At 45.5% G+C, this 16,225-nt stretch overlaps 1 protein-coding gene across 1 annotated transcript; it reads left to right on the top strand.

Annotated features, from left to right (window-relative positions):
* The first annotated feature begins 263 nt into the window (after positions 1-263).
* calhm6 (calcium homeostasis modulator family member 6) lies at positions 264-14,345 on the top strand. The gene is made up of 2 exons (XM_042489884.1): positions 264-869; positions 11,584-14,345. The coding sequence occupies exons 1-2, from the start codon at positions 321-323 to the stop codon at positions 12,016-12,018; spliced, it is 984 nt and encodes a 327-aa protein (XP_042345818.1). The 5' UTR covers positions 264-320; the 3' UTR covers positions 12,019-14,345.
* The last annotated feature ends 1,880 nt before the right edge of the window (positions 14,346-16,225 follow it).

Genomic DNA, 16,225 nt, shown 5'->3' with positions numbered 1-16,225 from the left:
TGATCAACTTGTCAGATTTTGTAAGGCAAAAACTCTCCAAACATCTCAGTCAGAGACAGCCAATCATTTCCTCTCATCAGATGTGTGTTGTTGTTGTTGTTGTTTTGTGTGTGTGTGTGGGCATTGTGTCTGTCTCAGCATTAATATTGCACACACACAGTGATGTCACCTCCTTCATGTAGCGGAACTTAACATGACCCGCTCTGACACCTGTGGGTGCTGCTAGTTTGCGGAGGGTGCAGGGGGTGCGAGCTGACGACAACCATAAAAAGGTGGAAGTGAAAGTGCCAGTGTCAGTCTGTCACACAGCAGTCACAGACATGGATAAGTTTAAGACGGTTTTGAACATTGCAAACCACCAAACGAACCTGGGCTTCGGGCTGGTTGCCCTGCTGACAGCCGGGGGGGAACAGGTCTTCTCCTCTGCCGTCTTCAAGTGTCCCTGCAATGATCTCAACTTCGTCTACGGCATGGTGTTCCTGCTCGTGCCCGCCCTGGCCCTGCTGCTGCTGGGTTACATCCTCAGTAAGAAGACGTGGAAGCTACTGACGGGTGTGTGCCGGCCGCGGGGCGCGCTGTGCCGCTGGAGGAGGCTGGCCGCCGCCGGGACCGTACTCTTCCAGATCAGCTGCACCGCCGCGGTGGCGCCCTCCAGCTGGATCGCGGTGGCTCTGCTCAACGGGAACTACTACGAGTGCGCGATGACCGGGACCAATGTGAGCGCGTACAACAAGTATCTGTGTTGGAAAAAGGAATCCGGGGTGAAGTGTCAGGAGCAGCTATACAGGTTTCCCTGCGGGACAGGCATCACCAATGTCCCAAGGGAGGACAGAGAGGATGTCCTGCTCACAGTGAGAGCTCAGTCTCAGGTCAGTGCTCCTTCAATAGCAGCACACTGTGCTGACAAGGCCAGCTGCTTTTTTATCCTACACTACAGCCTGTAGTGTATAGTCTACAGGGGGAAGTCAGGTGATCTGACACACTTTTTGGTAGATTACCAAGAAAAATACCCAGAACTCTGAATAATACCTTAAGTGTTATTTTTAAAACTTGTCATGGTCCTTTGCTTTATTTTCATAAAGGAAATATGATGGCAAGTGGCTGCTAATATTTAAAAAGGCCCAGACCTTATTTGTCCCATTTTAGTCGATTTTTCAATTTACCTGACATTACCTTTCTACATAATCACACTGTAGGCCCTGGGATGGAAGACAGTTTTAGAAAAATATATTTGATGAAGTGAAATCAGTTCAAAATCATAAAAAAATGTGCAGCTTTTAGATTTTGATAAAACAGTTTAAGTAATATAATGACTCAATGGGGCATCAAGTGGCCTAAATGATGTCAAATATTAAATGTGTGAATGTAAACATGGGCCAGAACTGCTAAGAGCTTGCAGAAATGGGAGACCTTGTGAACGTGAAAGTTGAAATTTGCACCAAAACTCTTGCCAGTTAAATACAAAAGAACAGAAGTTGAAACCAAAGAACTGACATCAACTATACAATACTGTGATGGTGGCTGTGGTGTGAGTTTTGTAACGTGAGTTCAGATTCACTTTTTGAGCTTGTTTCTGTGTGAACATTTTCATGTTCATTTGTTTGATTGATCTGACATGCCCTGGTGTTTGAGACATTTTCTGAACCTCTGCGATATGTTTACCTTTACAATGTGTGCACTTCTGTTTTGTGTGTAGAAGTCATGCTTCAAATTCAGGCCTGAAAAAAACAAACACTCGATGTAGTCATGGAAACTCACCACAAAGGACAGAGACACTCAGCATCATCATGTTGACATTTCCTGACAGTCCTGACTACTTCTTGTTTTGTTGTCAGTTGGAGACATTTAAGGGACAGCAAATACTTAGTGAGCCATATCACAAGGACTGCACCCAAAGAAAACATGTGCACTGCGTCTTCATCCAACAGTCATGGTACACATTGAAAAATGAAATAACCTCATTTACCAGTGTCTTCCCATATTTTTCCTTATATTTGTACCTAAGAAAAGTCTACGTCTACGTCACCACCCTGCAAATCCCCCAGAAAGGCCATGTGCTGTGTGTACAATCAGAGAGACTGGCGATGAAGAAAAGTTTTTAAAGAAATCTGCAGAAGCTGGAGTACTGGACTCAAAAAAAGTGGAGGTGCTTCTCCAGAATGTGAACGCCAAACTTCATTGCAGTGATACGACTGTCAGTACTGAGGACAGAGACGATGCTGCAGCGCTGTCTGAGGAGTGTGTGTGTGTGTGTGTGTGTGTGTGTGTGTGTGTGTGTGTGTGTATAGAGAGACAGAGGGGTAGAGAAGGTGGCGTTGGACTGTAATTTGTTCATAACTTAATCGGAATGTTGCTTTGTCACTTTTTGTCCCAACCGCCTGTACTACCAGTGATATTGTAACCTTAGTTACTGTATAGATTATATTTTACTTACTTAAGTCACCATACTTATTCAAGTGTAACAGAATACTGTGGAAAGTTGAACTATTATTTTATTTGTATATTTTTATGTGCACCTTTAAGTTTCTATTTAACATCCCTGTAGCATAAAGTGAGAGACAAAGTAACATTAGTTCCTACCTGCCATTGTTTGCAGGGACAGGTGAAAGTGTAACACACTGAGCTGATATGTGCTGTGAACAGAGAAGCTGGATGTCCACTGCCCTGCTCAGATGATGTAAATTAAAATAGATTAAAGCAAGAAAAAATAATAGCCTGCTTGTCACCCACACTTCAGAGGGACTGAGGAATGCTGACATTGGAAGTGAAGTGTGACATTGTAAAACAACAATAAAAAGTATGTGGCCTATCACAGGCAATAATAATAGATAAATCTCTTAAATGAGTTATGGACCACAAACAGCATCAGAGTTTCAGTTCTTCATTAAGTCTTGTGGTTGATTATTCACTTGGCTGATAAAGAGCACTCTATTGTAATAATGAACTGAACAGATATTGGTTTTTGATGGACTGTTGCTGACTCTGTTAAAGGTTTTTTTGGGGGGAGTTTTTCCTTATCTGCTGTGAGGGTCTGAAAACAGAGGGATGTTGTTTGCTGTAAAGCCCTCTGAGGCAAACTGTGATTTGTGATTATGGGCTTTATAAATAAAACTGACTTGACTAGAAAAAAATGATAACAACATTAGGTCCCAGCTGATAGACACTGGGCGGCTGTGGCTCAGACGTAGAGTGGGTCATGCTCAACATGTTGTTGGGCAAGATACTGAACCCTAAATTGCTCCTGATGGCTGTTCCATCAGTGTGTGAGTGTGTGTGAATGTAATAGTGAGAAAGCGCTTTGGGTCCCATGGAGGAATCTAAAGCTGAGACAGATAAGGTCTTGGAGGCAGGCCTCTCAGGACATTGGATCACAAAAACAGAAGAAGAATTTTCAACTGCTCCAAAAGTAAGAAAGTCACTGATCATCATATATCCATCATCTACTGTCTCACAGAACCCCTGTCACGGTATCTGGATTGTTTTCTCAAGAAATTTCTTCACAACATCCTCTCCTACCTTGGAGACACGACAAACATTTTAAAACAGTTGGACTCTGCAAAGAGTTGCAAAGATTACATTCCTGTAACATGTGATGTTATAAGCCTGTACACCTGTATTCCTCATGATGTAGGCACTGACCTGTTATATTATTTGGAAACATGCTCTGCTGCAGAGCTACCTCCTCATGAATTCTTGTTGACACTCACAGAAATGATCAAATAATGATTCCCAATATTCAGGAGCTTATAACCTTGGGATGCAAGGTGTGAGCATGGGGAGATGATTTGTGACGTCATATGTGTGCTTACTAATAAGATTTTGGGAGGATAAGTTCATTGAGGCGACTGTGACTCAAGGGTTGAGTGGGTTGTCCCCTAATCGGAAGGTCAGCGGTTCAATGCCTCCGGCAACATGTTGAAGTATCCTTGGGCAAGATACTGAAGCCCGAATTGCTCCCGATGCCGCATCATGTGAGTGCGTGTGAATGATTACTAAGTAGCAGGTGGCACCTTGTGCATTAACCTTGGCCACCAGTGTGTGAATGTGACAAGGTAGTTTGAGAGTGCTCAATAAAACTAGAAAAGTGCTATAGAAGTACAATCCATTTACTATTTACATCTCAGGGAATAAACCATTCCTCTCTAAGATTTCAGTATGGAAAAGATACACTGATGACATTCTGTTTTTTGCACTACTGATGAGCTGAACCAGTTTGTAGATAACATCAAATCCACCACACAGTATCTGCGCTTCACAGTTGTACAATCCAAAGACAGTCAAGTTTTTTGTCCTGACAATCTACAAAAACAAACATGGGGGGTTAGATACCACCATTTACCACAAACCATGAAGCAGCAGCGCTCTCCTGAGAGCTAACATTCTCTTTCCTCAACAACTTATCAAAACCATTCCTACAGGACAGTTTGTGCCACTGAAAACAAAATGCAGCACAGAGGAGAGTTTGAGCAGAAATGACTGAGCGCTTCCTGGACAGAGGCTATGATAACAGTGACATGGGGACAGCTTATCAGAGGACAGTGTGCACGGAAGGAACCCATCTCCTTGTCAAACTGGAGCGTGTATCTACACTAGAGCCTGACCAATATTCAGATTCAGAATGTTACGGTCAGTCACAAACGCCAGGACCCAGTTGCAGAGTATCAACAAACAAGTCTTTTATTACAAATCCGGAAGCAGTACACAGAAACAAAAATACGAGAAACGGATCAACAAAAAATCACCCGAAGGGAAAAGTAACAACAAAAGGAGTGAACTAAAAATCACCAACAAGATGGGAAAAAACAGCAGATCTAAAAACGACAAAGTAAACGGTGATGATGCACCCAAAACTCACGATCACTAACAAAGGGCAGGAGCGGAACACAAGGCAAGAGGCAGGAGATCGCAGGAAGCACGAGCGAGACGCTGAAACACTGGGGAATCATCTGGCACAGGAGACAAAGGGAGCGTGGCTTATAAAGCCAGCCAATTTGGGCAGAACAAGCTGCAGGTGTGCCGGGCGCCCTGTGCTCCAGGAGATTGCCCCGCCCCTCGGTGCTCACTCTGCAGGACAGGGAGAGGAAAGTCAGACACTCGCAGAACAAAACACAGTCAAATATCAGACCACAACAGTACCCCCCCCTCAAGGGACGCCACCCGACGTCCTACCAGGCTTACCCAGAAACCTCCTGTAGAAATCCCACAGCAGCTGTGGGTCCAGGATGAGGGAGCGCCTGATCCAGGAGCGCTACTCGGGTCCGTACCCCTCCCAGTCGACCAGATACTGGTAGCCCCTACCGCATCTGCGCACATCCAGAACACCGGGTGGACATTCAGGGAGGCAGGGAGGCGGAGACGGACAGCACTGGGGTTTATGATCTTCTCCACTGGAAATGGACCGATGTACCTGGGGGATAGTTTCCGGGAGTCGGTCTAGAGGGGAAGGTCCCGTGAGGAGAGCCACACTTGCTGTCCCACTTGGTAGTTGGGTGCAGGAATCCGATGGCAGTTGGCTAAGCGCCGGTTGCGCTCGGCCGTTCTCCCCAAGGCGGCCCGGGTCTCGCGCCACACTCGTCTGACCCGGCAGAACTGGGCGTGAACAGAGGGCACTGCTGCGTCGGACTCCTGGTTGGGAAACAGGGGGGCTGGTAGCCGGTGTTGATCATGAATGGAGATAGGCCGGTGGCGGAGCTGATGAGGGAGTTGTGAGCGTATTCTACCCAAGGCAGGTGTGTTGCCCAGGAGGATGGAAGGCGCAAGGCGACACAGCGAAGAGAGGATTCCAGACTCTGATTGGCCCGTTCAGTTTGCCCGTTCGACTGGGGATGATAGCCTGAGGAGAGACTGGAGGTGGTTCCCAAGGCCCGACAGAAGGCCTTCCACACTTTAGAGGTGAACTGGGGTCCGCGGTCCGACACAATGTTTTGGGGGATTCCATGCAACCTGAAGACATGTGTAACCAATAGGTTAGCAGTCTCCAAGGCAGTGGGGAGTTTAGGGAGGGGGACAAAATGAACTGCCTTGGAGAATCGGTCTACCACAGTGAGGATAGTGTCGTTACCCTCGGAGGGGGGCAGTCCAGTGACGAAATCCACTGCGATATGTGACCAGGGTCGTGGAGGGATGGGTAAGGGTTGCAGGAGCCCAGCTGGGGGTCGGTGTGAAGATTTGTTGCGTGCGCACTCTGTGCACGCAGCGACGAAACCTCGAATGTCCGCTGCCATGGACGGCCACCAGAAGCGTTGCTGGATGAGAGCCAGTGTGCGGTGGACCCCCAGGTGGCAGGCTATCCTTGAAGTTTGCCCCCAGGTGAGCACTGATGACCTGGCGGACTGTGGCATGAACAACCGACCCGGCGGACACCCGTGTGGAACTGCCTGCCCCCGCAGAGCTTCCTGAACCTCCTGCTCTACCCGCCAGTGGACTGCCCCCAGAACACACTCAGGGTCCAAGATGGTCTCCACAACGGGCTCCCCTCCCTCCAAGGCGAACTGACGGGAGAGTGCATCTGGCTTGACATTCCAAGACCCGGGATGGTAGGTGATGGTGAACCGGAAGCGGCCCAGGAAGAGGGCCCAGCGGGCCTGCCGGGAGTTCAGGCAGCGGGCCGTGCGGAGGTAAGCAAGGTTTTTATGATCGGTCCACACGATGAAAGGTTGAGCAGCCCCCTCCAGCCAGTGTTTCCACTCCTGCAACGCTAGGACCACCGCCAGGAGCTCCCGATTTCCCACATCGTAGTTGCTCTCTGCGGAAGTGAGGCGACGTGAGAAGAAGGCGCAGGGGTGGAGCTTGTTGTCTGAGAGTTGGTGCTGGGAGAGGACGGCCCCAACCCCGGAATCCGAGGCATCAACCTCGACCACAAACTGCTGGTCAGGATCTGGGTGCACAAGAACGGGAGCGTTAACAAACATGTTTTTCAACTTCTCAAACGCTGATTGTTCAACAGGAGACCAGGCAAATCTGATTTTTGATGAAGTGAGGCGAGTGAGAGGGGCCACCAGGCGGCTGTAGTTTTTAATGAACCTACGGTAGAAGTTGGCAAAGCCCAAGAAACGCTGCAACTGCTTGCGGGTGGTGGGGGTTGGCCATCCTTTGACAGCCTCCACCTTGGAGGGATCTGCCCGTAATTGCCCCTTCTCTACCACAAAACCCAGGAAACTTACAGATGAGACATGAAATACACACTTTTCGGCTTTGACATACAGTTTGTTTTCCATCAACCTGTTGAGGACATCTCTAACATGGGTCACATGTTCCTCCATTGAGCTAGAGAAAATCAGAATATCGTCCAAATAGACAAAAACAGTTTTGTTAAGCAGATCTCTCAACACATCATTCACCAGGCATTGAAAAACAGTGGGGGCATTCGTGAGTCCAAAGGGCATCACCAGGTATTCAAAATGGCCTAAGTGGGTGTTGAAAGCAGTCTTCCACTCATCCCCCTCCTTAATCCTGATGAGGTGGTAGGCGTTCCTGAGGTCTAGCTTTGAGAAGACGCAGGTGGAGTGTAAGGGGCTGAAGGCGGAGTCAATCAGGGGGAGTGGGTATTTATTCTTTACGGTTATCTCATTTAACCCAGTGTAGTCAATGCATGGTCGCAGGGATTTATCTTTTTTCTCTACGAAGAAGAAGCCGGCCCCCACAGGAGAGGAGGAGGGACGAATGAGGCCGGCTGCCACAGACTCATTAATCTATTTTTCCATGGCCTCGCGCTCGGGTTTGGACAAATTATACAGTCTCTTAGTGGGAAGAGGGGCCCCTGTAAGGAGGTCAGTGGCACAGTCATATGGTCTATGGGGGGGTAGTGAGGTGGCTGAGGTTTTACTAAAAACCTGTTGGGGGTCATGGTAGCCGGGGGGTACACCAGTCAGATCTATTACCTCAGCTGCTGGGGAGGAATCTGCCGACCTGGCGGGCAGAGCAGAGTGGAGGCAGTGGGCGTGGCAGTGGAGACTCCAGTTGCGGATGGTAGCAGTGGACCAATCGATGTGGGGATTGTGAAGCTTGTGCCATGGGATACCCAGAATGACAGAGTTCAGAGGTGAAGAGATTACATACAGTTCTAAGTGCTTGTGATGGTTACTGGAGAGCACTAGTTTTAATGGTTCAGTTTTGTGTGTAACCAGTTCTATGAGCTTGCCATCTACTGCGTGTACCTCCTTGGGAGAGGTCAGTTCATAAATGGGGATGTCGTTAGCATTGACAAAATCCCTATCAATAAAATTATCATCGGCACCGGAGTCAACCAACACCTGGGCTGGGACTGAGTGTTCGAGTCCGTGAATCATACCTTGTACTTGAATTCTTGAAGCAGAAGAGGAAGAGATGTGGCTCACCAGAGTCCTCTTTTCTACCGGTGAGCCCTGTCTTTTGGCACCTCTGAGCAACGGGAAACAAAGTGGCCCCCCTGTCCGCTGTAGAGGCACTACTGGTCCCGCATCCGGCGTTGTCGTTCAGCTGGAGTGAGACGGGCCCAACCCAGTTGCATGGGCTCATCCGCGGGTGGTGGTCGTGGCTCGTGTGTGTACTGGGAGGTGCCAGGCAATCCCGGAATGGAGTCGGTGGAGCTGGGTTGGGAGCCGGTGGCGAGCCGTCTCCCCCTCATCCCCTGCCGTTCCCTAGCTCTTTCCCTCATCCTGTTGTCAAAACGGATAGCCAGATCGATAAGGGAGTTGAGTGAATTACACTCCTCCCGAACGGCCAATTCGTCCTTTATTTCCCTGGACAACCCCTTAAGAAAAACGGCCTGAAGCGCTGAATCATTCCACCCACTCTCTGCCGCTAAAATGGGGAACTTGATTGCAAACTCTGACACTGTAAGGCTACCTTGTTGCAAATCGAGTAGTCGACTTGTGGCCTGTCTGCCCTTAAACGGGTGGTCGAAAATTCGTCTCATTTCGGCTGTGAACTGGTGAAAATCATTCAATAACTCATGGTTTTGAGAGGAAATAGCTAAGGACCAGGCTGCCGCCTGGCCGGTGAGCAAGCTCATTACAAAAGCTATTTTGGCTTGAGGAGTGGCGTACGTGTGGGGTTACTGACTGAAAACCAATTGGCACTGATGTAAAAATTGAGCACATGTCCCTAAATCTCCGGAATACCTGGCAGGGATGGGGATGTACGGCTCGCGTGCTTGTGGTGCTGGGTCCGGCGGATGGTTTTCAGCTGGATGTTGAGCAGTGGCTGCAGGAGAGGGAGCGAGCTGGTCCTTCAGGGCGGCCATCTGACTGCCTAGTTGGCCGATGTTGGAGCCGAGCTGCTGCATGTGTTCCATCATCCGCGCCAGGGAGGTCTCGTTGTGGTTTACCTTAGCGGCTTGCGTGGCGAGTGCGCGCTTGAAATTGTCTATCTCTGCCGGGTCCATTTTTCTGGCCGCATGATTCTGTTACGGTCAGTCACAAACGCCAGGACCCAGTTGCAGAGTATCAACAAACAAGTCTTTTATTACAAATCCGGAAGCGGCACACAGAAACAAATATACGAGAAACGGATCAACAAAAAATCACCCGAAGGGAAAAGTAACAACAAAAGGAGCGAACTAAAAATCAACAACGAGATGGGAGAAAACAGCAGATCTAAAAACGACAAAGTAAACGGTGATGATGCACCCAAAACTTACGATCACTAACAAAGGGCAGGAGCGGAACACAAGGCAAGAGGCAGGAGATCGCAGGAAGCACGAGCGAGACGCTGAAACACCGGGGAATCATCCAGCACAGGAGACAAAGGGAGCGTGGCTTATAAAGCCAGCCAATTTGGGCAGAACAAGCTGCAGGTGTGCCGGGCGCCCTGTGCTCCAGGAGATCGCCCCGCCCCTCAGTGCTCACTCTGTGAAGACAGGGAGAGAAAAGTCAGACACCCGCATAACAAAACACAGCCAAATATCAGACCACAACACAGAATACTTTATTAGTCACAGAAGGGCAATTCATTAATACAGTCAACCCATCAATAGTAAAATAAATAAATACAGTAAATACTGAGGGCATAACTACAAATTCTTTTTTGAGCATGTGGTCTGGTTGGCTTTTATTATTGGTTGATATGAGCCTTTCACAGACATATTGGAGCATATAAGCATAAGCATATATATTTTCTGATAAGAAAACTTTTTTTACAGACCATAGAAAGCAGAAAAATGAATGGTCAGAGAAGACTGATGCTGAACACATACAGTACTGATGTTTATTTTGTCTTTTATTTATTCTTTATTTTTCTTTGTATGTAATGTTAAATAAGTAAATTGTTCAATAAAAGTTGTTTGTTTAAGAAAGCAGCCTGTTGAGTACTTTTGCATAGTCATATCGGTGCAAAATCAGTGCACACTCCACATAGTAATGATCTATTTTATTCCAGCTCAAAAATTCACTATATCAGTTGCCATATCACTAATGGCAATTTTTTTCACTATACAATTGGGCTCTAATGTACACCACACTTCTGTCTCTCCACTGAGCTCTCAACCATCAGAGGACAAATTAAGAACATGATAAAAAACACTGGCACAGTTTACGGAGCGACGCTGCCCTGAAATCAGTCTGTGCTGAATTCTCACTCAAGGACAGACTGGTTCACACAGTGAGCAATCCCCCCACCAAAATTACCGTGTGGCTTCCCGCTCCCCCCTCAGGTTTCTATCTGTGCGGTCACTGCACTTTCAGAGTAATTTTCAGAATTAAACATGAAAAATCATGATTCAAAATTATTATAATTTTTTTAATTTTATGTTTCTTTTTTAAAATCTAATTTTCTCAGGTTTCAAAGGGTTAAACTGAGTTTAGCCACAAAGATTCAATGAAGAACTGAGCCTCTCATGCTGTATGTGATCCATAACTCATTTCAGGTGATTCTGTATTATTATAGCCTGTGATTGGCTGCGTATATTTGATTGTTTTTTTTGGGTTTTTTTTACAATGTAACACTTCCTTTTTGATTGAGTGCTGTCATTGTATTGGTCTATGGACTGAGTACTTCCCACTCTGATTATACAATGAGAGACTGGTCTCTTTATGTAGGAGGTTATTTAAATGTTTCAGACTGTTTGACTGATGAATATGCAGTGCGCGTCCAAATGTTAGTTGTTTGCCACTTATTAAACATTTAAGTGAATGATGTGCTCACTGTGCTGTAGTATGTTCCTTGGGTGCAGTACTTGTAAAGCGGCTCATTAAATTGTTGGCTGTGATTGGTCCATCCTGTGAGCCCCAACCAAAATCTGTGGAGGAGCTAAATCGCTAGAGATTCCTTCAACTCTGACATTAAAGGGATGGTTGGGATTTTCTGAAGTGGGGTTGTAGGGGTTAGTTATCTATAGTTAATGTATAACACTCAGTAGATGTCAGTCAACACACCTCTAGTTTAGAGAAGCAGCCTGGAGTCCGACATGGAAACTCAGAAATGTACTATGTCAGCAACTACATGTACTGTATTTTAGCCCCCTAAAAAAAATCAATATCTGTCAAAGTGTATACTTTTTTTATACATTATTTCATAAACATAATCATATGTCATTAATGTGTGACAGGTATCTCTGTGATATCTCTGTTCTATCTGACTGGAGGTCTATGTTGTGTGTGGGCACAGATCCTGGGCTGGCTGATCATCGCCTCTGTCATGTTGTCCAACCTGCTGCTGACCTGTGTGGCTCGCTGCACCTCCCCCATCAGCTACCTGCAGCTCAAGTTCTGGAGAGCATATGTTCAGGAGGAGAGCAGCCTGTTTGATTCATACAGCACTAAACACGCCAGAGAGCTCGCCGAGAGGAACCTCAAGAGCTTCTTTACCCAGAAATCACCTGAAAACATCATTACCCCTTCCAACAAGGCCTGGGAAAAGATCTCCTCCCTCTACAAGTTCAGCACCAAAGACCACTACTACAGCATGCTGCACCGCTACGTGGAGGACCATCACGAGACCGACAATGAAATGATGAGGATGGCTTCAGTCAGGTCAAGTGAGCCTGCTGACGACACCCCTCCTGTTCTATGTTTTGTAGATGATGGCAGGATTGCTCTGTGATGAGGATTCTCAGCATTGCAGGATTGTCTGTGTGAGGGTTGGACCAGTTTGTGGATCCTACAGGGATTGCACTGGTAATGTCAGCAGGGGCGGACTGGGATACTAAAATCAGCCCTGGCATTTTGTCCCAGAGTGGCCCACCACAATCCATCACACAAATATAAGTTACATACATATTATATTATAAGAGAGTGTACGCTTTTTTCTCAACATTTTGAAGCAGCAGGTCTGGGGCCCTCTGCTAAGAAATTTTGGGCATCAAACTCTTAGGACCAGATCCACAAAAAATGGACCGCGCTGCTAATAGCACCATAATTTGTGAAGAATTAATACCGGCAATCTGCCCCACTTTAGCTCCCTATCTACAAAACAATTTGCACTGATTATATGCCGGGGCTAACAGGCCCACAAAGTCTGGCAGCTGTGCACAATTTGCCCTCCTTTTGCGATTGAGTAAGTGGATCTTTTCCCAGTTTTTTGGGTTTCTCCATATTTCAGAACACAGATTGGTTCATAATGAAAACTGCAGAGATCACATATGCTGCAGAAAGCATCAGTTTAGTTTGTTGCCCACAGCTGGCTACGTGTTGCAGTTGGCTGCAGCGTCTCACAGCAAACACTGTACATCCGCCTCCAAAATTAGACATAGGCCGTGCGCTTACACACAGTGCCGCGTTTGCTTGTGGATATGGCTCTTAATTTCCCATATTCATTTTTATGGGTAAACCCTAACCTCAATATGTGCTTTTTCTGCATCAATTTACAATGTATATGTGTGTGTGTGTGTGTGTGTGTGTGTGTGTGTGTGTGCATGCATACATGCTTGCAATCATGTGTGCATACTGTATGTGTCTAATAAGTCCGCAGGCACCTCGAACTATTATTATAGTTGGCTTTTTTGAAATTCCTTCTTCAAAAAACGCTGAGTTGTTTCCACTATCACTTATTATTTTGTGTTCTGAATGTTTCATCTGTATGAGAATGATGCTGATGTTTTCTTTTGATACTGTGTATGTTGACAATTTGAAATAAAGACTTTTGCTGACAAGACGACAGTAGATCAGGAGTTGTATTCACAAAGCTTCGTAGTACAGAGAGATACTCCCAGTGACAAAATTCCCCCAAAAATTCTTAGAATTACGACGTTTTCTAAGATTTTCCCCTTGAGACCCTGGCAAAGTTATTCACAAAGCATCTTAGCCCTTAAAAGAGCTCCTTAGGTGAAAAACTGTTAGGGGTAGGGAGGAGGGCTTCTGAGAGGTTTAATTTAAGTTTAGTTTAGTGTAGTGTAGTTTAGTTTAGTTTAGTTTAGTTTAGTTTAGTTTAGTTTAAGTTTCTTATACAGATGAGAAAGTGGCAGGAAGACAAAGAGTGAATGACAGTGTGGTGCAGGAAAATGTTTGTGGTCAGTCAGATTAGAGATGCACTCACATCTCTCACCCAGCGCAGTAACAATATAACACCAGAAATAAATCGATTACAACACTAAGATATTTGGCAAATGTAAAAATGTAACAGTACAGCAGTGTGATCACACAAATGCAGCTTTCACAATTCATTTAATTTCCACTGGCTGTCCACACCTTGCAGGCTCACACAAGAGCATGTCTATGACAACCAATCACACCTGTTAAAAGAATGCATAATACCTAGCAACAGGGTCAACCACACCTCCTCACTAAGGATAAGTGTCTGTCTCTTCCTTGCCCAGAGTTGCTCTGAGAATTTTCCTAAATCACTCTTAGGCTAGGACTCCTTTTTAGAAATGTTTAGGCTGAGTTAGGAGCTCTCTGAGAGGATTTATGTAATGTTTGTGACTATGGCTCCAGGAAACAAGTACTCCTCAAATTATGTAATGAAACAAACAGAAATATCATAGTTGGCATGCTCGCTCATTGGGATGTCACAACAGCTCATTTCTAGATAAATGTGGATTAATGTCAATGTCTTATTTTTTTATACCTGTGTTTTTTCTTTTGTCAGTTTGTCATTTTTCTCTGACTCAGAGGTCTTGCCTGTTTTCTGTGTTTATTGTTTTTGATGTTCTTCGTCCTCTGATGGATTTGTTGTCTGCCAGTTTTTTGACTCTTGCATTAAGTCTACTTTCTTTGTAATTTTTTTTTTAAATCACTCATCACCCAGCTGCCTCCTCTTTTCATTCTGCGTTAAGGATCCCAACTTGCTATTTCTGAACGGTGACATGGCGCCTCTAGCTTAGTTTCAGCCCTGATGCCTGGCGCTGCTCGGCAATTGCCAGCCTCAACCCAGGACTTGTTTTAAATCTTGTGATTTACAAAATAAAGACAAAATTATATTTTTGTAGGCCACTCAGTGGTGTGATTGTCATCCTTCAGCCACGTACCTCGATTTAACAGGTTTAACGTTATGTTACTGATAGGCCTGCTACTCCCGGTAAAAACACTCCTGACCAAACTTTAAGACATTACGCCAGCATTTCACAGGGAATTGTGCAAAGCAGCATAATGATTACTAAAACAAACTATACTGAAATGATTTGCATATGTTGCAGGCAAGCAACTCCACTGGAATGAATAGGTGCCATCTTGCCATCCGGTATCTAGTTTTTATTATAAACTCCCAATGAGCTTTAAAAAGGCTCTACAGATACACATGCATGATGTCATGGAGACTACGCACATTATTTTTACAATTTATGGTGCTGGCCAAAGGGGCACATCAGCTCACTGGGCAAATGCCCAGTATGCCTGGCCCATTCTCATTCCAAAGTGTTCAAAAACTGCCGCTTTGACGGTGATTCCGGTGTAATATCCTGATGCCAAAAGCCACGCAGCCATCATAAATCAGCCATCGTAAATGGACTGTACTTGTATAGCACTTTTCTAGTCTTATGAACCACTCAAAGTGCTTGTCATATTACATTGTCACATTCCGGGGACCTTCCAATTCGAAGACGACCCGTACTACCTCTGAGCCACAGCCGCATGGATTGTATCTATCAAGGAATGGGTTGGAAAGCATTTAAGGACAGTTCAGGCAAAATCAGAGAAATAATAGTGTAATTGACGCGGAGGGGACACTGCTCAGGACCACAACAGGAGAAGTGCGAGAAATGCATAGAAGTGATTGTTTTGTTCAAGCCAATTCAGTTGCCCTGAAGTGGCAATCTCTGAAACTGAGAAATGCAGCCATCAAAAAAAAACACCAAAACCTGCAGTTCCTCTGATGGCCACATGAGACTGGCTCCAAAACAGTCAATCCCCCGAGACCCTCATGTTCAAATGCTCAACTTTACAGCAGAAATAAACATGCTTACAGCCTGGTACAAAAATGCTTTTGGTCTCGATAATGGTCTCTAATTTTAACATTCATTACAAACGTTGTTTTTTTCTTTTTATAAGTTATTGTTGACACTTAAAGTTGAACACATTAAAGGCCAGAGTGACGGTCTCTTGTTGTCTCTACCAGTCGCTACAGTCTGTGACTCAGATCCTCTTCTTGCTCCTTCACAGCTCCTCGTTTGCCTCCTAATGTGGTCACTTCTGGCTCCATAAAACCAAGGTGGCAATGGCCTAAATGTCCAGAATTACAATACTAACACTTTCTAATGGTGGAAAGTGGAATACTTTTTGAGTGGCAGATGAAACTGTTGTGCTTATCTAATTTGGATGGCTATTTTTGAAAAATTATTTATTGAAGAATTTATCTTATAAACTCACATGATGGGAGTAGCAGCTGGCCCCCATGTATTTTCGTATGATCTAATCTGGCCCCCATTCAAAAAAGTTTGGACGCCCCCGCTTTAAGTTCAACTGTGGGCTGAGGCCCATGAATTTGATCATAATCCAAAGTACTGTACAAAGTTAAATTCTGACCTGATGATGATAGTGGATGGAGAAGTTAAGAGATCACCAAAGCTGTGAAGATTCATCATAGTGGGAACACGAATGTTTGATCCATATTTACATAAAACCAGATTTTTTTAATACAATAAGTCCACCTGCTGTATAAAGGGAAACTCGTGAAAACCTAAAACCGAATTAAAGATATAAAGTATGACACAGGAGGACAGCTGGCAAACAACACAACTAAAAGCAACAACAGTGAGTGGCAAGTCATAGATTTATGTGGGTCTTAAGTGCCTCAATTGACTTGTTTTCCTCGTTTGTGTGGGCTGAAACAGGAAATGTGTCACCCTCATCACTTGACCACTGTGTGCTGCTGTTAG

This window comes from Plectropomus leopardus, chromosome 7 (assembly GCF_008729295.1).
Source record: "Plectropomus leopardus isolate mb chromosome 7, YSFRI_Pleo_2.0, whole genome shotgun sequence".
NCBI classification, from domain to species: Eukaryota; Metazoa; Chordata; class Actinopteri; order Perciformes; family Serranidae; genus Plectropomus; species Plectropomus leopardus.
The sequence above is the reverse complement of the archived record's forward strand: the minus strand, read 5'-3'. Positions and strand labels throughout refer to the sequence as shown.